The sequence below is a fragment of the Loxodonta africana genome, chromosome 2 (genome assembly GCF_030014295.1).
Source record: "Loxodonta africana isolate mLoxAfr1 chromosome 2, mLoxAfr1.hap2, whole genome shotgun sequence".
In the NCBI taxonomy this organism is placed as follows: domain Eukaryota; kingdom Metazoa; phylum Chordata; class Mammalia; order Proboscidea; family Elephantidae; genus Loxodonta; species Loxodonta africana.
In genome coordinates this window covers 17,876,936-17,899,008 of record NC_087343.1, presented here as the reverse complement: position 1 = coordinate 17,899,008, position 22,073 = coordinate 17,876,936, and the positions used below count along the sequence as shown (strand labels likewise).

The 22,073-nt window shown below is 46.9% G+C and overlaps 1 protein-coding gene across 4 annotated transcripts in view; it reads left to right on the top strand.

Moving 5' to 3' along the window:
• ANKH (ANKH inorganic pyrophosphate transport regulator) overlaps positions 1-22,073 on the top strand; it is a 186,255-nt gene that overhangs the window by 149,731 nt on the left and 14,451 nt on the right. For 2 of the 4 annotated variants that reach the window (XM_003408139.4, XM_023545392.2), the window contains exons 9-12: positions 11,382-11,511; positions 12,656-12,779; positions 13,631-13,730; positions 14,250-20,612. The exons of 1 other annotated variant lie outside the window; for it this stretch is intronic. In XM_003408139.4, coding sequence (XP_003408187.1) covers positions 11,382-11,511; positions 12,656-12,779; positions 13,631-13,730; positions 14,250-14,360 — 465 coding nt within the window. In that variant the 3' untranslated portion in view covers positions 14,361-20,612. Of the gene's footprint in view, positions 1-11,381; positions 11,512-12,655; positions 12,780-13,630; positions 13,731-14,249; positions 20,613-22,073 lie in introns of those variants that run through there. One more of the 4 variants, XM_064270711.1, reaches the window with a different exon arrangement.

Sequence of the window (22,073 nt, the reverse complement as noted above, 5' to 3'; positions counted from 1 at the left end):
CTTTTGAATGATCTTCAGCAAAATCTTACTTGCATGTGATATTAATGATACTGTTCGATAATTTCCACATTGAGTTGGATTACCTTTCTTAGATAAAAGGTATAAGTATGGATCTCTTCCAGTCAGTTGGCCAGGTAGCTGTCTTCCAAATCTCCTGGCATAGACGAGTAAGTGCTTCCAGCACTGCATCTGTTTGTCAAAAAATCTCAATTCATATTCCTTCAATTCCTGGAGCCTTGTTTTTCGCCAGTGCCTTCAGTGGTGCTTGGACTTCTTCCTTCAGTACCATCGGTTCCTGATCATATGCTACCTCTTGAAATGGTTGAATGTCAACCAATTCTTTTTGGTATAATGATTGTGTATTCCTTCCATCTTCTTTTGATGCTTCCTGTGTCGTTTAATATTTTCCCCATAGAATCCTTCACTATCACATTCGAGGTTTGAATTTTTTCTTCAATTCTTTCATCTTGAGAAATGCTGAGCATGTTCTTCCCTTTTGGTTTTCTATCTCTAGCTCTTTGCACATGTCATTATAATACTCTGTCTTCTCAAGCTGCCCTTTGAAATCTTCTGTTCAGTTCTTTTACTTCATCATTTCTTCCTTTTGCTTTAGCTGCTTGACGTTCAAGAGCAAGTTTCAGAATCTCCTCTGACATCCATCTTGGTCTTTGCTTTCTTTCCTGTCTTTTTAATGACCTCTTGCTTTCTTCATGTATGATGTCCTGATGTCATCCCACGACTTGTCTGGTCTTTGGTCATTAGTGTTCAATGAGTCAAATCTATTCTTGAGATCGGCTCTGAATTCAGGTGGGATATACTCAGGGCCGTACTTTTGCTCTCGTCAACTCGTTCAAATTTCCTTCAGCTTCGGTTTGAATTTGTGTATGAGCAATTGATGGTCTTTTCCACAGTCAGCACCTGGCCTTGTTCTGACTGATGATATTGAGCTTTTCCATCGTCTCTTTCCACAGATGTAGTCGATTTGATTCCTGTGTGTTCCATCTGGCGAGGTCCACATGTATAACCCAATCCAGTGTCCACATGTATAGTCGCCATTTATGTCGGTGAGAAAAGGTATTTGCAATGAAGAAGTCATTGGTCTTGCAAAATTCCATCATGCAATCTCTGGCATCATTCTATCACCAAGGCCATATTTTCCAACTACTGATCCTTCTTTGTTTCCAATTTTCGCATTCCAATCACCAGTAATTATCACTGCATCCTAATTGCATGTTTGATCAATTTCAGACTGCAGAAGCTGATAAAAATCTTCAATTTCTATATCTGTGGCCTTAGTGTTGGTACGTAAATTTGAATAATAGTCGTATTAACTGGTGTTCCTTATAGGCATACGGATATTATCCCATCAGTGACAGCATTGTACTTCAGGATTGATCTCGAAGTGTTCTTTTTGACAATGAATGTCACACCATTCCTCTTCAAGTTGTCATTCCCAACATAGTAGACCATATGATTGTCTGATTCGAAATGACCAATACCAGTCCATTTCAGCTTACTCATGCCTAGGATGTTGATGTTTATGTGTTCCATTTCATTTTTGACGATTTCCAATTTTCCTAGATTCATACTTCGTACATTCCAGGTTCTGATTATTGATGGATGTTTGCAGCTGTTTCTTCTCATTTTGAGTAGTGCCTAATATACACTATACATATAACGTTATATACTATCCTCAAATGATGAGTAGTGCATAACATATACACTAAACGTACAATGTTTTATACTATCTATATATGATAAATAGTACATAATATATACCATACATATAATGTTATATACCATACATATAATGTTATATACCATTCATATATGATGAGTAGTGCATAATATATGCACTATACATTTATATAACATAGACACTATATATAATGGAGCCTTGGTGGCTCAGTGGTTAAGAGCTCAGCTGCTAACCAAAAGGTCAGCAGTTCTAATCTACCAGGCACTCCTTGGAAACCCTATGGGGCAGTTCTGCTCTGTCTTGTAGGATCACTAGCAGTCAGAATCAGAACTGACTCTACAGCAATGAGTGTTTTTTTCTTATAATGTTATATACTGTCTATATATGGTGAGTAGTGCATAGTATATACACTATACATGTGTTATATACCATCCATATATGATGAGTAGTACATAACATACTATATATAATGTTACATAATATCCATATTGTAGTGTATAGGATAAATGTATATAATTTTATATACTATCCATATATATTAGAGGAGCCTGCGGGTGCAGTGGTTAAGCGCTTGAACGCAAACCAAACGATCGGCGGTTTGAACCCACCAGTCGCTCCACAGGAGAAAAACGTGGCAGTCTGCTTCCGTAAAGATGCACAGCCTCGGAAACCCACGTGGTGGCTCCACTCTGTCTTACAGGTTCGTGTTGAGTCAGAGTTGACGGCAGCAGGTGTGGTTTGGATTTTTTTTACATAATATTGCTACAGATACAATTTTATATCCTATCCATGTAGAATGGATTTTTGTTAGTTTCCTTGGAGGCAGGCCCCACCTCATGGTGACCCCATGCACAACAGGACCAGACTTCCGTGACCCAGAGGATTTTCACTGACTGGTTTTTGGAAGGTGTGGCCGTCTTCTGCAGAGATTTACGCTTTGGAAATCCTACAGGGTTCCTTTGAGTCGGAATCAGCTTGACAGCAGTGGGATGGGGTGGGGACTTCAGGAAGTAGGTCACCAGGGCCTTCTTCCCAGTCTGAGTCTGGAAGCTATTTTGAAACCTATTCAGCATCACAGAAACACACAAGCCTGCAGTGACAGACGGGTGGTGGCTGCACTTGACGTGCACTAGGTGGGAATCAAACCCAGGTCTCCCGCATGGAAGACTGAACTGCCACTGCCGCATATATTGAATAATACAGGATATATGCTGTGTATATCATTTTATGGAGCCCTGGTGTGCAGGGGTTAAGAGCTACAGCTGCTAACTAAGAGGTCAGTAGTTCGAATCCACCAGCCACTCCTTTGAAATCCTATGGGACAGTTCCGTTCTGTCCTGTAGGGTTACTATGAGTCAGAATCAACATGATGGCAACGTTTTTTTGTTTGTTTGTTTTAATGTAGTTTTATATACTATCAATACAGAATGTTGACTCAAGTGTTCTGGTCAACATATTAAAAAAAACAAACCAAACCCAGTGCCGTCGAGTCAATTCCAACTCATAGCGACCCTGTAGGACAGAGTAGAACTGCCCCATACAGTTTCCAAGGAGTGCCTGGCGGATTCAAACTGCCGACCCTTTAGTTAGCAGCCATAGCACTTAACCACTAGGCCACCAGGGTCTCCCGGTCAACATATTACGTCTTCCATATTGCTGCCTCATAGGAGAGCCTGTTTCAGTATCTGCAAAGCTGACCAAGAATTCCGTATTCTTGCCTACATCCCGTTATTAGAAGCTGCACCTCCAGAAAGTATGTTATTTCTAAGTCCTTCCATTGTGTGCTAGAAAGCTACAGGATCTGAGCTGCTAAATAGTAAAATCTGCTATCCAGCAAGACCTTGTCCGGTCAGCCATGTTTTCAGATAAAAGTTCATGAGAATGATCCAGTCTCACTTTCCTGTTGCTAAACTTACCCACAAGCCTTCGCTGTCATCCGGCCAGCGAGGCCTCCAGCCGTGGTACCATGCTGACCCTTTGTCTGGAAACAAGGACAGCCTGTTTGAGGCTTTGTTTCGGGTTGGGGCTCTCCCACCCCCGCACCATGAGGTGGAGACTGCTGCCTCCTTGTCCGTTGTTCCCCGTCAGCCAGTAGAAGAAAATCACTCTGTTGTACATAGGGGACAAAGGTAAATAAATGGAACTCAAAACTTCCTGATTTGGCGCCCCTCACGGTACCGAAGTCCTGCGTACCAGTGAGCCAGAACATTTCAGCAGTTTAAGGCACCCCAGAAATATGAGGAGAGCATGGCTCCCGAGTCACCAAGGCCTGGAGTGAAATCCTCACCCTTTAACAGTAGGGTGAGTGGGGCAAGTCACAGCCCCTCTAGGTCCTGGTGTCCCTGTCTGTAGGGGAGCAAAAACTAACGCCAGTGTCCCAGGACTGTTCGGACGCTTGGGTGAAATGACACGGAAAGCTCTCGGCTGTAGAAGTAATTACTAAGGGTTAGTTCCTTCCCACTGAACTTCTGCCTCCCTCCACGCTTCTCTCCAGAAGCCTCAGTAGTCCAGCATTTGCTTTTTAAGTCATGATATGTTGTAGATTTGAGGAGCTGGTTGGTTGGTTTCAGGGGGACTGGTCCCTACAACTCTGTGTACCTAAGTTCACGTAGTAAAATGCCGTACAAATTGACACACATTCTTAAGGCAGTTAGCCGACAAATAAGCATATTGCGCTGTTATGAGCTAGTTTCGTCCATTTGACTGTTTTAACGTTCAAGGAAAAGTCAGGGCTACAGAGAAGCTGGAGTGTGGGACTTTCTAAACAATTCTTCAGGCCAAGGAAGTATCCCCTTGGAAGGATGAGCTTACCACAAAGAGGAATGAACTGACCTTTCTGCTGCCGGATGGAGGGGGCAGCCAGAGGGCCCTCTGCCGGCCGGGTGCAGGGCGCCACCTGCTGTTGGAAGTGGATTTCTTTTTTTTTCAGCAGACAGTTTGTACCTTACTCAGAATGTAGCGTCCTTAATCTGAAAGACACACTTGTTGCATTCACTGAGTGTGTGTATTTGGCATTTTCATTTAATCTGAATGATAGCAGGGATGAGTTAGTTTTCATATTCTAAGAAAAAAGTAACTGATTAAAAAGCTACATCTAGAAGTGTTAATTTTTTACCATGAATGTGCTGTAACAGTTGCTAGGTTTGTCATCTCCTTTACGGAAGTATCGAAGATAGACGTGTGACCAGAGCTGATTACCTACAGGCCACGTGGATAATGTTAAGCTCTGCATAGAGACTTTGTGATCTGCTTTCCCAAGCTCTCTAAGCTCCACAGAAAACCAAGCTTTGTTTCTCTCAGTAATGTTGTTGTTGGCCGTTGAGTTAGCCCCCAACTCACGGCAACCCCACACACAATGGACGAGAGGGCTGCCCAGTCCTGCGCCATCCCACGGTCAGTTGTGGATTGAACCATTGTGCGCCGTAAGATTTTCATTGGCTGGTTTTCAGAAGTAGATCACCAAGCCTTTCTTCCTAGTCCATCTTAGTGTGGAAGCTCCACCAAAACCTGTTTAGCATCATAACAACAAGCAAGCCCCCACTGATAGACAAGCGGTGGCTGCACATGAAGTATGCTGGCCAGGAATCAAACCCGAGCCTCCGTCTTGGAAGGTGAGACTTCTCCACTGATCCACCACTGCCCTCTCTCAGTAACAGATGTAGCTTACAGCATCTATTTCAGCCTACTAAGATGCCTGCTAGCCTCACCTTACATACCCCGCCGTATGATTGGCCGTGACCTGCACAGCTTCTGAGCTGCCCCACACACATGCACAGCCAATCCCGTTTGATCCCAAGAACTAAATGGCCAACTCGTGTTCCTCAGTCCACATCAGCTCTCTCTGAAAACCTAAGCAGGAGAGGCAGGTGCGTGTTACCTGATCGTGTCCTGCCTTGTTTCGGCCCAGCCACCTGCAAGGAAACCAAATCAGTGTGCCTCCCACATGGAGTGATGCAGGACACAGTTTACCAAGATGGTGGCGGTTAACACCCAGCTGTAAGTCATCTTCCAAAAGCTGCCCCTACCTCAGAAGCAAGACTCGTCACATGCCGTCATCAGCACATGCTAAGGTTGACTTTATCTATGAAGATATATCCAGGGACCTTTTTATTTAAAAAATGGTTTCCTGATTTTAAAAAGAGTACATGTTTGTAGAAAATATGGAAAAGTACAAAGAGGAAAATAGAGTCAAACCTCATCACTCCACCTACAGAGGACCCCACCACAATAATAATACCTAACGAAGATGGGTCACAGACTGTATGCCAGCAGTTCTGAGCATTTTGGCACATCACACTGCTCCTCTGAGTGGGGTCCCCAGGTCGGCACTGGTGGTCCGGCCAGCCCGAGATGAGATGAGGGGCTGGCCTCAGAAGGTAAATCAGCTTATTCCCCAAGCCTACAGTGTTTGGCCCAGCTGGTATTATGTCCAAAGCAAGACTTTCTCAATGAAGGAAGCAGGGTGTTGATTACATTATGGAGCCAGCTTCTCATCTCAGCACCGACCGTCCAAACAGTTGGCAGGTAGCGACTCTGGGCAGTGCATGAGGTAGGTACAGCTCCGTTTCGAAGCTGAGGAAGCTGAGGTTTGAGATGCTTAAAAAACTCGAGTCAGATAACAAGGAGACAGCCAAAAAGAATTCCAACCAGGCAGCCTGGCTTCAGAGCCAAGCTCGTAACCACCTTTTTGTACTCAGTATTGTTGAGGGTTAGCTATGGGTTTACCCAGTGGGGACTTAAACCTAAATATATACTTTCAAAGGAAAAGTTCCAAAGTAGGATGATGCCCACAGCTGACTATTTTGATTCAAAACAGCTTCATGTATTTTACTTTTCCTGGCTGCATGGGGGTTAAGGATCTCTCATTTACTGCTAATCCTGATTAGTCAGGCTACTGGGAAAGCTTTGTGAGTTCCTAAAAAGGGTAGTCAACAGCTTATAGAAGTTAACTCAAAACTAGAGCCCTTGTAGCAAGAAACCCTTAGGATATGCAGAAATGGTCATCCCCTTGGAGCTGGATTCCCTGAGTTCAAGTGCAGGCAGAGACAGCTGGCTTCTTCCAATCCCAGATTCTTGGAAAGAGACTAGGATTGTCCCAGTGAAGGTCAGGGACTCTCCCTGACCCAACTCTGGCTTTGGGCTGGGATCATGACACATGAACAAGGCCCCAGCGCCCACCCAAGTGGGTGAGGAAGCAGGTCTTGGGAAAGATGCCCCTTTCTGAGGTTCTAGTCAGAGCTGACTCAGGCTATGGTGCCTTTGATCCAGTATGAGAACCAAAACTAAACCCATTGCCATCAAGTTGATTGTAACTCACTGCAACCCTATAGGACAGAGTAGAACTGCCCAGTAGGGTTTCCAAGGAGCGGCTGGTGGAATTGAACTGCTGACGCTTTTTTGACTAGCAGCCAAGCTCTTAACCACTGCACCACCAGGGCTCCAACCCAGGCTAAGCTTTGGTATTTGTGATGTACATGTTTCAAGTGGTCTGGACAGGCTCGTGATCATTGTATCCCTTCTCCAAAGGCTAAATGGTCATCTCCTAAGAGGCAGAAGAGCTCCCAGGTAAACAGTATCCATGCAGATAGGCCAGAGGAAAGAACTACCCAACTTGTTTGCCTCAGGTGCTTGCTTGTGCCATCCTTCTCTCTAACCTGCAGTTATACCTTCTTTTTTCTTGGTTTCTTGTAACTTGTGTTAGTTGTTGTCCAGTCAGTTCTGACTCATGATGACCCCTTATATAACAGAAGGAAATGTGGCCTGGTTCTGTGCTGTTTTCACAATCGTTGGTATATTTGAGTCTGTTGTTGAGGCCACTGTGTCAGTCTGTCTCATTGGTCTGTCTCACCTTGGCCAGCCTCCACTTTACCAAACATGATGTCCTTTCTCTAGCGACTGATCTCTGCTAATGACACGTTCAGAGTAAGCAAGTTGAAGTCTCAGACAATATTCTGTGATCCACAGGGTTTTTATTGGCTAATTTTTGGAAGTAGATTGGCAGAGCTTTGTTCCTTGTTTGTCTTAGTCTGGAAGCTTTGCTGAAACCTGCCCACCATGAGTGACCCTGCTGGTCTGTAAAATACCACTGGAATGACTTCCGGCATCACTGCAGCACGCAAGCCACCACAGTACAAGCTGACAGACGGGTGATGGTGGTGTAATTTAAAGGCCACTTTATAATGATTTTGCAAATCCGAGATATTGCAGCATTCATTTGAGGCATTATCTCACATTCAGAAAGTCACTGTGTGCAAAATAAAGAAAGCACGTTAATGAGTCTCCTGGAAGTTTGTTTTTACCAGGACATAATCTCAGTGTCCCTCAATCTAACCACTGGGGAAGCAGGTCTGAAGGTCCAGATCCTGTCCAGACGTGGGGGCATTGCTCACTTATCTCAAATTCCTTATCACTTCACTGCTATGGAAAATACCTGGGGGCTGTGGGGTTAAGAGTTACTTTACCTCAGGCAGTTTGATCTTTGTCCCTGGCCTCTGTGCAGTAAGTCTTAGAGTGGTGGGCTACACTGCCCACGCCTGAGGACGTGTGTTTGTTAATGCTCCTGTTGTATTAGGAGCTGGTCTGTGAGCCCACCTGGTAACCAATAATGAGTGTGTGGACAGGCCGATAAACCCTGAAACACTAAGGCTCAGTGAAGCTTCCCGAGGGAAAGAATCCTAGAAGGAAGGAGAGCTTCCTGGGGAATGGACCTGCCCTCCACTTTGGGGCCCTTTCCAAACCTTGCCTGAGTACCTCTTCATGTTGCTCTTGTGTTAGTCCTGCACTGTATCCTATCCTGTTACTTCTGAGTTGTATCCTTTACCATAATAAACCATGTAGCCATAATTGTAGCCTGTGAGATCTGTGTGATGTGGCAGCGAATTACCCAACTCAGCAGAGAACTAGAGAAGGGAGCGGCTGGTGTCGGAGGCGATGGAGAATTTGGACAGTGGAGATACACTTAACCTCCGCCTCCAGGAGCCAGCTTTGTGCCAATCCTTGCTCACAGAGTTATTTGTTTAGGGCCTGATGTAAAGCAAGGCTGGAAGGAGAGATTATCCGTCAACTTTTTGGGAGGGGGTATAGACAGGGAAGTGTCCTGATGCCGTGCGTGGTGTTCTTTTGAAGTTGTATATGAGATGGCTGTCATTCCTGGCCTGTAGGCATGAGTGATGTCTCCCTGTTACAGGCTGGCCGCTTCGCAGTAGGAAAGATGGCAGGGCCACTTGCCCAAGGATAATAAAGTCCCTGAGCTCTGAGTTGCTAGATCTAAGGAAGTATGTTTCCCTTCATGTCAAAGACAGGATGTGAGTCCTGGCATCAAGCAATAGAGTTAAATGAAAGTACATTTGTCATTTTTGAAAACCAGTGGGATGTACTTCCCAGTATTGAAAAATACATAATAGAAAAAAAAAAAAAAAGCTCTATTGCATTTATAAAGTGAAGCATATTTATAATAGATTCCCTAAGGTATTTTTAAAATATTTCAACATGATAGTAAATAGGACCAGCCTTATTCCACAAAACTTTCAAATTACTCAAAGCCTAGAGGGTGTTGTATTCTGAAATTTCAGTGTTCTGTTTTTGCATGACTAAAATTCATTTTGTAACACATTCACTTGGATTTTAAAAAATTACTTGCATCTTAAGCAAGGGGGAGAAACATTTGATGACACTGGCATGTTTTTAGCATTATTCTCCAAAGTTCTAGCTTTATACTTTTTAATTCAGGGTTTTCTGTTTGTTTGTTTTGTTTTTAGCCAGTTACACACACACACATAGTTTAAAAGGTCAGTTCTGTAAGGATTGTTACCAAAAATAACTGTTCTCCCGGGCTACCCTCTTCCCTCCCTACTCCTAGAGGTACCCCTTTCAGCTCTTTTGATGGACCGTGACTCTGGTTAACTCTGACAGCTGAGCCCTGATTCCCTTTCCTTAAACAAACAAACAAAAAAATTAGTTTTTCCTGAATTTCGGAATTGTCTTAATCCCCTTTCGTGTGTTCATACACATTGGGTATTCTGTTGTTTCATCTTCTCGAAAAATAGTCTCTCAGAGCCTTAGACCTGCCCCAGTGCTGTAGGCTGGCAGGGGGCCTGTCACCGCCATGCTGGGCTCACCCTAACTGCCATCCCAGGGATTCCCCTTGTCTTTTTCTGACGTTTTCTGGATCCTGTGTTTTTCTCTTTCTTCCTTTATGGCTCCTTTGTTTTGGCAGAGCACACCCCAATAGCTTCTTGAAAAAGTGTGTGTCGGAGGTCAAGTTTTTGAGCCCTTGAATATCTGACAGTCTCTCTCTGCTAAACTCACAGTTGATTGATTGATTGCTTGGTTTAAAGTCCTAGGATCAAAATCATTTTCCCTCAGAAGCTATCGCACCATGTCTTCTACTGTTTAATGCTGTTTAAGACTTTTGAAGCTGGCTGCTCTTAAGATCTTCTCTCTGTCCCCAGTTGTGTTCAGTGATGTGCCTGGTGGGTCTCCTTCCATCCACTGTGCTACCTCCAGTGAGGGGCCCCTTCAGTCTTAATGCTTGTATCTTTCAGCTCTGAGAGTTTCGCTGTTGTCCCTGAGACTCTAGTTATTTGAATGCTGGACCTCCTAGACTGGTCCTTTATTTTTTTTTAAACCTATTCTCATGTACTTCACATGTGTCTTAGTCATGCAGTGCTGCTATAACAGAAATACCCCAAGTGGATGGCTCTAACAAAGAGAAGTTCAGTCACCCTGGCTTTGGCCCCACCTTCACCCTCGCTTCCAGAAGGGCCTGCACCACGGTTCCTGATCTGTGGACAGACCAGGGGGATGATCACTACTGACTCTCTCCTGTCGGTTTAGGATTCCATTTTCTGGAGTCTCTTAAATCAGTTCTCATTTGCCCATCTGCCTTCCCAAGTTTCCCAGCAATTATGTTGCTGTTATCTCTTCTCTTATTCTCTTAACTAGTTTAGTTTGAAAAGTTTAAACCAGGTGACCAGTTGTCGTCAAGTGGACTCCAACTTGCGGCAATCCCGTGTGTGTCAGAGTAGAACTGTGCTCCATAGGGTTTTCAGTGGCTGGTTTTCTGGAAGTAGATCACCAGGCCTTTCTTCTGAGGTGCCTTTGGGTGAACTTGAACCTCCAACCTTTCGGTTATCTGCCAAGCGCATTAACCATTGGCACCACTTAGGGACTACGGAAAAGTTTACAAATCTGTAATTAATCTAAATACTGTATTTTCTTTTTCATTGTATGTGCTTATTCATTGTGGTTATACATATATCCAAATGCTTCTAGGTCACTTTTAATTATTTTATCAAATCTGTAAAGGTTATGTTAACAAACACAGCCACCCTGAACTGACTGAGCTTTTTCACACCCTAGTCAACCTTTTCCTGAGAACACCCTGGCCTCCCCCTTGGTCCAGCTCCCCATTGAGATACCCACCTACCATTGGATGTACCACATCTGCCCCACTGTGGGGTCCCTTCGGGGAAGATGTGGCAAATGCACCTGTACTGGGGCCTCTGTCGGCAGGCGAGGGTGGCAGGCAGGGGGCAGCCTGGGACTAGTGTGCAGCCTCCAGACTGGGCGCCATCTTTCAGAACTCCTTGGGGTTCATGTAACACCAGAGTCCCATCTCACTCCTTTATACCCTTGCCTTACAGCCTTATTCAATATCTTTCTCCCCCTCCCCCCACCCCAGCTTTGTTTTGTGATGTTTTGGACCCCCAACGTTTCTGAGAAAATCTTGATAGACATCATCGGCGTGGACTTTGCCTTCGCGGAACTCTGCGTTGTTCCCTTGAGGATCTTCTCCTTCTTCCCAGTCCCAGGTAAAGGAAAAAGGAATGAAAGAGAAATTCCTGTTTACCCTCATGCCTGATTAGATCTTCCTTCTTTGGAAACATGTGCAATCATATCACAAGCAAAAATGGAAAATTTCACAAAGGATCAGAAAGATGCACAAAGTAGGTTGAAAGCACAAGAAATGACTCAAACAGGAATAATCTGTCTTTTAAAGTACAGAGGCTGCAAACACAGTCAAAAGAATGTAGATCCAAGGGGACATCCCAAGGAGTTTTTTGAGGACCCTGTTGGGGCAAGGGAACTTCTGTATCCTGACTGTGGTGGTGGTTTTGCAAAGCAATGCGTATACTAAAATTCATATAACTGTACACCATAAGTAGAGTGAGCTTACCACTAAAACGTGGAGATGCTCACGGAAAGAGGACTGCTGAGGGAGAAGAATCCGGGGGCAGAGCTGAGGCTGGACAGCACATGGCCGGAAAGGGAAATGCTGATAGCCACAACATAAGCTAGTTGGAAGATTGCCAAATGGGTATAGAGCTGCTACAAAAATGAGGTAGTTCTCTACTAAATGAGAAAGGCAGCACGCAGAATGGTTGATAAGTACGCTGCCATTTGTATAACAAAGGTGTAATATATGTGTATCTGTATATAATATGTATGTACTAAACACTTGTGTATCTATATTCCATTTCTGGAAGTAACTCATGAAACAGAACAATGGTTGCCTCTGTATATAGAATTTAAAAGGTGCAAAAGGGAATATAGTAAAAAGGTCTTCTACTTTTGCACCTTTTGAATTCTATACCAAGAGCATGTAATTATTACTTATTCAGAAGTTAGTTGCCCAGTGTCCTCCCCCCCACCAAAAAAATTATTAAGCTCGGAAGCCAGCTTCAGACTGGGGCCGGGAGCCTGGTCTCAGGTCCCATTAAGCTGGCCGTGAGGAGCCGTTGCCAACAGGGGGCGGCGTTGCCGGCAGGGGGTGGTGGTACCAAAAGAGGGCAGTGTCGCCGGCAGGGGTGGTGTTCCCGGCAGGAGAGGTGTTGCTGACAGGGGGCAGTGTTGCCAAAAGAGTGCCGTGTTGCCGGCAGGGGCGGTGTTGCCCGCAGAGGGCGGCGTTGCCGGCAGGGGGCGGTGTTGCCGACAGGCCTCTGCTCTTCCCCGCAGTCACCGTGAGGGCCCATCTGACCGGGTGGCTGATGACGTTAAAGAAGACCTTCGTCCTGGCCCCCAGTTCCGTGCTGCGCATCATTGTCCTCATCACCAGCCTCGTGGTGCTGCCGTACCTGGGGTACGTCGTCGGGTGGGGGTTGGTCCTGTGCCTGAGGGACCCTGTCCGGGGTAAACTGCATTTCGGGTGAAACCGCCAAGTGTTTCTAGAATTGGAAATGCAGAGTCGATGTCCCGCCTGTCTGCCAGGCACCAGGTGCTTCCGGGGCCAGGCGCATACCCAACAGCTGTGAGCCAGGCACCGTTCTGGGCTCCGCGGAACACACTGGAGACAAGGCACAAGGAGGGAGGCTGCAGCCCTGCCCTTGGGGAGCCCCCAGGCCTCTGGAGGAGGGGGCAGTGGCCAGTCTCCAGAACACATGGAATTCCCCCTGGTCAGCCACCCCCGTGGGGGTGGGAGAGCAGAGAGGGGCTTAGTGTGTGTTCCCTAGTGGCGCAAAACCAGTGAGCCCTGTGTGTACACATAAATACAGAGAGACTGACTTCAAGGAAATGGCCCAGGCAGTTGTGGGGGCTGGCAGGGCCCAGTCCATGGGTCAGACAACAGGCTGGAGGCCTCTGCTGGCTCACAGGATTGCGGGGGGCTGACGAGCCCAAAATCTGCATGTCGGGCGGTGGGCTGGAGGCTGACGAGAAGAGTGCAGGGTGGGGCTGAGATCTGGAGAAGGGGGACCCACCAGAGCTCCCCATGAGAGGGGGACCGCTAGGCTGTGAGTTTAGGGTTCCTGCATCACAGGGGACACGGGGGGCTGCTAGGTGCAACCCCCACCCAGCCAGAAGAGTGAGACCCTGGGTCTCGTCCCTCCCCGTTGTCCACGTAGAGTCTGAGCTGTCGGTTGGGTTCGGGTGCTGACTCAGTTGAGCTGCGACGTGGCTGTAACAGACCAATCGCACTCGCCTTGTCGTCCCCAGGGTCCACGGAGCCACTCTGGGCGTGGGCTCTCTCCTCGCGGGGTTCGTCGGCGAATCCACCATGGTCGCCATAGCCGCCTGCTACGTCTATCGGAAACAGGTGAGGGCAAGGTGTGGCGAAGCCGTTCCCGAGAGTAGGGGCACAGGGCCACGAGACCACCCACCGAGGAGGAGGGCTGGAGACAAGGATGGCCAGCCCGGAGCGGCCCCCGAGGCGACAGTGACAGAGCAGGGAGAGCATTGTGAAACCAGGGTCTTAGGGAAGAGGAGGGAGAAATCTGCCGGTGGTGGCCATGAGGAGTGGGGGGGGAGGAGAGCCCAGCACTGGCGGAAGGGGCCGCAGGCCGAAGTCCTCCGCAGAGCCAGGTTCTCAGCCAGGTGATGGTGGGCTCCCGAGGGCACAGTGGAGGGTGGGTGGACTGTGTCCCCCAGAGCACCCGGCACAGTGCAGGCAGGCGGCAGACTGGTCTGACATGCAGCCAGGACTTGGTGGCTGGATGAGGGCACCCCAAATCTGCAGCAAGGGGCCCCAAGACTCAGGCGACCTCCCCCGGCCCTTGGTCCTGCTGTGCTGTGTCCCTGTCCACAGCCCCCTAGTGACGGATTTTCTTTGGTCTAGAAAAAGAAGGAGAACGAGTCTGCCACCGAGGGGGAAGACTCCGCCATGACAGACATGCCCCCGGCCGAGGAGGTGACGGACATTGTGGAGATGCGGGAAGAGAATCAGTAAGGCCACGGATGTCGCCGTTCACTTCAGGGACAGCAGGGACAACACTTCAGACTTCAGCACCGTTTCTTCTCCCATTGTTTCGTTCTTTTCCTTTCCTTTTTTTTTTTTTTTGGAAATGAAAGAGGCCTTGATTAAAGGTTTCCTGTAAATTCTCTAGCATACTGGGTATGCTTACGCAGATGTGGGGCCTAGAGGAAGGTCTCTGCTGTTGCTTTGTAAAAACAGACCAACAAAACGATTGAATTCATTCACCTGCTTCATGAAAACCCAGAAGACACGGCCGCCTCACAATAGGAGCTGCCTCCTCCTCCTCCTCCATTGGACAATCTGCACACGTAACCAAAGGACTGGGGCTGTGCCACCTCCTTGTGGGCCACCGCTGCCCAGCAGGCCACAGACTCCGTTCTTTCTCCTTTTTCTTAAAAATCAACAGGCTGAAACCCAGCTGTCTTCAGTTTGCTTGGCAGTAATATGGCTGTCCCTGGGTGGCGCAAGTGGTTAAGTGCTGGACTAGTAACCAAAAGGTTGGCGGTTCAAACCCACCCAGAGGTGTTCTGGAAGAAAGGCCTGGCAATCTGCTTCCCAAAGTTCACAGCGTTGAAACCCCTATGGAGCAGTTCTACTCTGCACACACGGGGTTGCCATGAATCGACTTGACAGCAACCGACGACGACGACATGGCTGTACAGACAGATGGGACCCAACAGCCTCTTCTACACCCGTTCAGCCACAGAGCTATAAACTCCACTGCACAAACATGAGGGCCGAGCTTCAGGCTGCAGCCAGGAGCCTGCCCACCAAGAAGGGGCGTTGTGAGCATGCACCGACGCACAGAGACAGCCTCACGTAGGAAGGCCTGAGACGTCAGGGGAGTATCCGGCTGACAATTCAACAACAGCATTTCATTTTGCGTTTTCCTAGATTTCAGGTGAGCTGTCAGTTCCCATTTCCCTCCCCCCACACCATGTATATACATAAGCTAACCTTTGAAAGTTGTCACTCACTGTGTCTCCAGGCGGTAGCCTCCTTTGGCGTGCCTTTCCCCGAAGGCTGGCTTTTCACTCACCTCCCCTGAAGATGGCGCCAGCGCAAGTTAAGCGGAGCATTCTAACTTGACATTTTAGTTTAAAGTGAACTGAAGCTTTAAGTCATAATCTAGCATTCTAATGCCGGGCCGCCGCGTTGTAACTTTGGAAGTAGATGTATCCCCTGGCTCTGCCGTTCCTAGTCCTAACTCTGCAGACAGACCATCGGCCCATATGCCACGGTACCTCCCTCTCATGCCACACAATAAAGGAAGACATTTTATAAGCGGTATCAAAGTCACTATGTGATCTTCCCTGAAAGTGAAGCATCGGAAACCCATTTAGTGCAGTATATTTTTCTAAGTTTTGGAAAGCGGGTTTTTTTCTTTCAAAATTATGGACACTGTTCACGAAATTCTTGATTTAGTTGAAATTCCTAGACTGAAAGAACCTAAACGAAAAAAAAATATTTTAAAGATATAAATATATACTGTATATGTTATGTAATTTATTTTAGGCTATAATACGTTTCCTATTTTCACATTTTCAATAAAATGTCTCAAATACAATACGGCGGTTGCCTGTGTGCATACTCAGCCCGCCTGTGGTTGAAACGTGTTTGTATCAATGAACACTGTACCTGATTTGCAACCATTCCACAAAGCCTGTCATTTGTGCGTAAATGTAGAAGGAAATTACAAGAGAGCTATTTCTCATTATGGGTAACTGGGGTGTCACCGTGATTCGGAATTAACTCGACAGCAACTGGTTTGGTTTGCTTTTGGGGGTATAAATTAGTTGGCTGGTGTCGAAGATTGTGGAAATGGAAATGTAAGCTGGAAGGGCAAGAAGAAAAAAAAAAGTCAAGCATTTCGTGTTCCCTGTTTTCAGTGCTGTGTAACCGTATTATTCCTCGCAGACAAAAAATGTAAGGCCATAAAGTCGACTGTGGATACCACAGGGTTGCATCGTGCCTCTGGGTACCCAGTGACTCGTGGGTGTGACTGCCTCGGTTCATGTCCCTGTGAGTCGCTGCTCACAGTTTTCCTCAAGATATATGAGTGCAAAGTTTGGGGTGGAATTGGGGGGAAAAAGCATCTAACTGTATTGACTTTTTAAAAGTCCACGAGTAGAAAATTAAACAGCAGTATTTTCTAACATGTGTGACTATTTCATGCTTATGGGGTGGGCTCTTAAAGAGCAAATTGAAAACTTTCCCCCGAAACTGAGGAGAGATCTACTGGAGACTCTTCATCCTGCAACCAGAACCTGTAACTGTGGCCGTTGTGTGCTGCTGGGGTTTCTGCGGGCTCAGGGGACAGCACCAGACCCGGCGTGACTGCAGAGCTGATTTTACAGGACTCGTATCAATGAACCTTGCCCCCGGAAGCACACGATCACGCATTTCCTGCGCTGGGGCTGCTGAAACCACGAGCTAGCCGACACCTTAAATTCTAAAGCTGGCATCCCCTTCTGCACCTGTTGCAGCCAGAATGCCCTCATCCAGGAAGGCAGGAAAGTGGGTCTCACCAAGGATGGGGATGCAGCTCCTCCCCCTTGTAGAGTAGTTAGGGACCATCCTTTGACTCAGCTGACCAAATAATATCCCCAGCACGTTTATTTTTCATTGCAAGTCGTTTGGCTATAGATGTATCCGGAAGGGTATGCTGCCTGTGAGGTGCTCACGCTCAGGACCCTGAAGAGATGCTCTCCGTGTGGAGTGACTGTAGACAAATGGAACTGAAAAGCGCAAGGGCAGAAAGGCCCTTTCAGCACAGTGCTGAGAAACGAGGTTGGGCAGCTGGAACGTCGCCTCCTGGAGTGCGGGAGTCCTCAGTGCAGCCATGTCAGAGCTCTCCTCTCACAGGGTCTTTTGGTGTTCAGAAGGGCATGTGGTAGGTCAATTCTAAATGTCCAGTTGCCATTTGTTCTGCCCCTGCCTAGAGGGGTCTCAGTGGCACTGGGCTGAATCAGTGAGACCCCCGAGGACTGACCAACAAGAACCAGATGAGGCTGCCCAGAAGTTCACCATCAGGCTGGACCTGCAGCCGCGCGTCCCAGGGCGTGCGGTGTCCTTTGCGTGTGGGCAGGAACCCTCACCCATCTGTGGATTTTCTGCTGTGGGTATGGGACACCAGTTGTTTGCATTGCTGGGCAAAAACCAGCCACGCCCCCACACTGCTTGTGTCGGACTTGTCTTGTGCCAAAGTTACTCTTCTCCTTGTTTTCTTTTTTTAGCATTAGCAAGTTGGTTTCTCTTTGTAAATGTCCCTGGCTGGCCGATACCCTCAGAAACCGAAGCTCTTGATGTTGGTGGCTTAGGATATGTCAGAATGGGGCACAGTAAAGCTTTGTGACTGCGGTGAGAGCTACTTTATACCCAGCCCCCCAAGTCCTCACGATGACCTTGGAGGAGCAGAGGCCCGATGAGATCCCCCACTTCCAGTTGCTGGGAGCTCAGCGGTCTTTCCCCCCACACCCCCCCCCCACCAGCCTTTTCCAGATCTCTTTTAGTTAGATAATCATCAACCAATAAACCTGTTGCCATTGAGTCGGTTCTGGTTCATGATGACACCATGTATGCAGAGTAGAACTGTGCTCCATAGGGTTCTCAAGGCTGTGGCCTTTCGGAAGCAGATCACCCCAGGCCTGTCTTCCACGGCACTTGTAGGTGCGTTCGAACCGCAAGCCTTTCAGTTAGTAGTTGAGGGCTTAATCAACTGCACCACCCAGGGCGTCCTAGAATAATAGTTAACATTTCCCAAGTATCAGAGAAGTTACTTAATGTCTCTCTAGAGCAAGAAGTGAGAAAAGTAAAGGGCTTCCTACCCTCAAAACTGTTTCCCCTTTTGTGGTCTTTCCTGCTGCAGGGAGAGGAAGAATAACTTTTTCCGTAGCCTTGGTTTCTAGAAGACTCCATAGCGCTCTGGCTGGACTTCTCTCCCCTACTTCACACCCAAGTGGGAGGGAGAGAGTGAAAATGTGTTGCAAAACAGGAAGTATTTGTATGTTGTAGTTATACCACCTTGAGAAATACGTTCTTGTATTTAAAAGTTTTTCTACTTCACTAAGTTTCCCAGCAGGCCAATGCCCAGGACAGCATGTGCTGGTCTGTACCCATTAGCCGTGGTTTCTGGTCTCTTCCTTAGCTGGCAGGCAGATCTCTCAACCTCATCAACCAAACCAGGCCACATAGCAAGGAAGGGTCTTTTATGTCCTGATCCTTTTTTTTTTTTTTTAACCAACATTGCGGTGCAGGACATGACGAAGGCTCTGTGCACATGTTAGCCACTTCCTAACACCATTGCTCCTGCTGCATTCCGCAGACAGCCACTCTCACCCACGGCCCTCACACTATTCTTGTGTAAAAAGCACGTGAACCACGAGGAAGCAGGTTTTTGAGCAGTGTGTTTGGTAAACATTCACCATACTCCTCCATGTGGTTCTTTTGAATCTCTATTTCGGTCCTTCGAAGCAGCAAAACATCACGTGACCCGTCAGCTGATCCAACCGCAGGTAAAACAGGATGTCAAGAAAACTTTAAGGGCCCAATTGCCTGCCTTTTTAAAGGCTAGCTGTCCAAAAATGACCACGCAAAGGGTCAGAATGAGATAGATGTTATTATGTTATCAAAACAATCCTAACTCCCACTCACAAGTCAGAAAAGGTCTAAGAAGTTATGTGGCTTCCTGTCTGATCGCAAAATGGAACATTAGTGAAGGGAAGATGGTGAGACCTTGTTTTAGGGTAGACTTCATTCTCTTCTGTAAGAGAGGAGGTTAGAGCTATTAGCCCTAACAGCTCCCCAAGCACGGAGCCCCGCAGGCGTGGTGGTTAATCGCTCAGCTGCTAACAGAAAAAGGTCCATAGTTTGAACCCACCAGCCACTCCTCAGGAGAAGAATGTGGCAGTCTGCTTCCATAGAGATTACAGCCTTGGAAACCCTATGGAGCAGTTCTACTCTGTCCTACAGGGTCACCATGAGTCGGAATCAACTTGATGGCAACAGGTTTTAAGCACAGCACCAAAGGTGAGCCTCCCAAATCATTAAAAAATACAAGTTACCAAGCCCAAGTGGTTCTAGGAGAATGATAGCCTTCAAAACCTTCAAAACTATTTACCTTATTGGTAATTTTCCCCTCGGCTTCATTTGCAGTCAACCAGGGTCTCTAAAGACTGCTAAGATATATATGCATTTTTACAGAGAGCTGTCAGCTACACACACATTCAGTTTTTCCTATGATAGCCCTTTTTAAGTTAGGTCTTGTAACTCCAAGTGCCCTTTACCAACAAGACTTAACATCAGCTTCTACGATAGACATATTTAAACAAAAGCGCACAAGAACTAGGAACCGTCTCTCGCCCGAAATAGAAGTGGTTTCTTAAGAAGATTAAAGAAGCAGGGAGATGGGGGTAGACCAGGTAAAAGCGCTTCTACTGGTCACTGTACAACTTTGTGGGGATTCAGTGGAATGGAGGTAGGTCTTCACCCGAAGGTATAGAAGCAGATGTTCCCTAACTTGAATCGGAACAAGAAATGGTGCCTTTGCAGCTTGGAGACATGACAACCAGGCAGACCGCTGGTTCCCTGGAGGTGGGGCCGTGAGTATGCAGGACCCACGGTTTGAATGAGCCTCTACTGAAGGCAAAGTTCAGACCTCCCTCATGTGACAAAGGAGGACAGGGTACACATCACACGCCAGTCACCCACCATCCCATAGCGTCAGCTACGTCACCATGAAGCAGCCCATTCATTACCCAGCGGCGCTGCGTGCATACCCCAGGCGTACGGGGGTCAATAGGTTGCTCCTTGGACTCAGTGGTATATTTTGGTTCTCTTGGTGAGGTACCGATAAGGCAAGTATCTCGAGCTGCTGTGACCAAGGACCTCGTCATGGAACTTCAGAAAACTGGACCCAGCGACATGCGCGAGAGGTTCTGCTCCACACAGCAAGCCCCCGCTCAGTCATTGAGGAGCGCTTCTAAGCTGGAGGCCTTGGGTCCATGGCGTGACCTCCCACAAGTTGCCCCTCTCCGGCTGCACCTTGTCCATCCATCCAGTGACAGGTGGAGGCCATTATTGTGAGTCTCTTTCCTGTTCTACCGCTCTATGGACGACCCAGGTTTGAGATCACGGTACAGGATCCTACAGTGGAAAAGTAAGATTACCTCATTTCTCCAGTTCAGGTCTGAACCTTAGCAAAGATCCAGATTTTTCTTTTTTTTTTAACAAAATTAAGTCTACTAGGAGCCATCACACGCGCTGTGGCTGTCAGTTTCTAGGCTTTTCCGTTTCACATGAAAATTCTCGGTTCAATTTAAACTGTTGAAGCCAATCGCCTTGAAATATTTGTGCAGCCTTTGATTAAAAATGACCGCGGATGTCGGTATAAAATGGATGTTGCATTTAAACAAGTGCTGTTTGTGTATTCAGTAGAGAGATGGAAGTTTTTGCATTGCTCAGAACATTTATGTATGCTTTATTTTTTTTGGAATTTGTGCTCATATATTGTCAAATAGCTTTCACACTAATTTCAAGTAAAGCTTAAACAGTTGGCGTACAATTGAAATGGCTTTTAGCTTCTTGATTTTCTTATCCGAACCATTATTCTGTTTATTTACCCCGGAGTTACTTGACTGTCCTAATAATTCTGCCTACATAAGTTTTTCAAACTTACGTGTGATATTAAGCCCTCACCCTTTGCCTTGGTAACTAAAACCCTAACCACTGGGACGTTTCTCTAAACTCCATGTCTTCCTTAAATAGAACCTGTTACTTCAGGTTTTAGTCCGCATTAGAATGAATTTTTACCTCCCACAGCTTTAGTAATACTGTTAGTCCTTCTTGGAAACTAAACCCAAAAACCAAGCCCATTGCCACTGAGTCGACTCCGACTCACAGCAACCCGAAAAGGCAGAGGAAGACTGCCCCAGAGAATTTCCACCCGAAAAGGCAGAGGAAAACTGACCCAGAGAATTTCCAAGGAGCACCTGGGGGACTGAACTGCCTACCTCTGGGTTAGCAGTCGCAGCACTTAACCACTGCGCCACCAGGGCTTCTGGGACCTACTCCTTCCCAAATGGGAACCCCAAATGAGATGAGCGGTAGGAATGTTGGGGAGGGCCACACCCTGAAAGGTCTACCCACACCACGTCCCACATCTGAAGCTCTCCTCCTTGTCCATCTTTATGTGAGAAGGATTACTCTCTTAAAAAAAGTAATATCTTAACCTCAAAACATGATGGCTCTAATTTTTTTTACAGCCTTGTGCGGGGCTATGTAAAGTGTTTTACTACATACCAGTTGCTGTCGACTCAACTCTGACTCATGGTGACCCCATGTATGTCAGAGTAGAATTAAGCTCCATAAGCTTTTCCATGGCTGACTTTTCAGAAGCAAATCACCAGGCCTTTCTTCCAAGACACATCTGGGTGGACTCAAACCCCCAACCTTTTGGTTAGCAACTAAATATGTTAACCATGTGCACCACTCAGGAATTACATACTTGTAATTAATAAGGCTATAAACATTACACTATTGATTTGCTTGAGATTGCACATTTTCTTTACTTGTCCTTTAGTTAAAATCCCATCTCAGGGTGCCCTCTGTGGAGCCTCCTTGTTACTGCCTCTAATGTTGACCATGGTTGTGAAGCCTGGTGGTACTCAAGGTAAGGCCAGCCTTCTC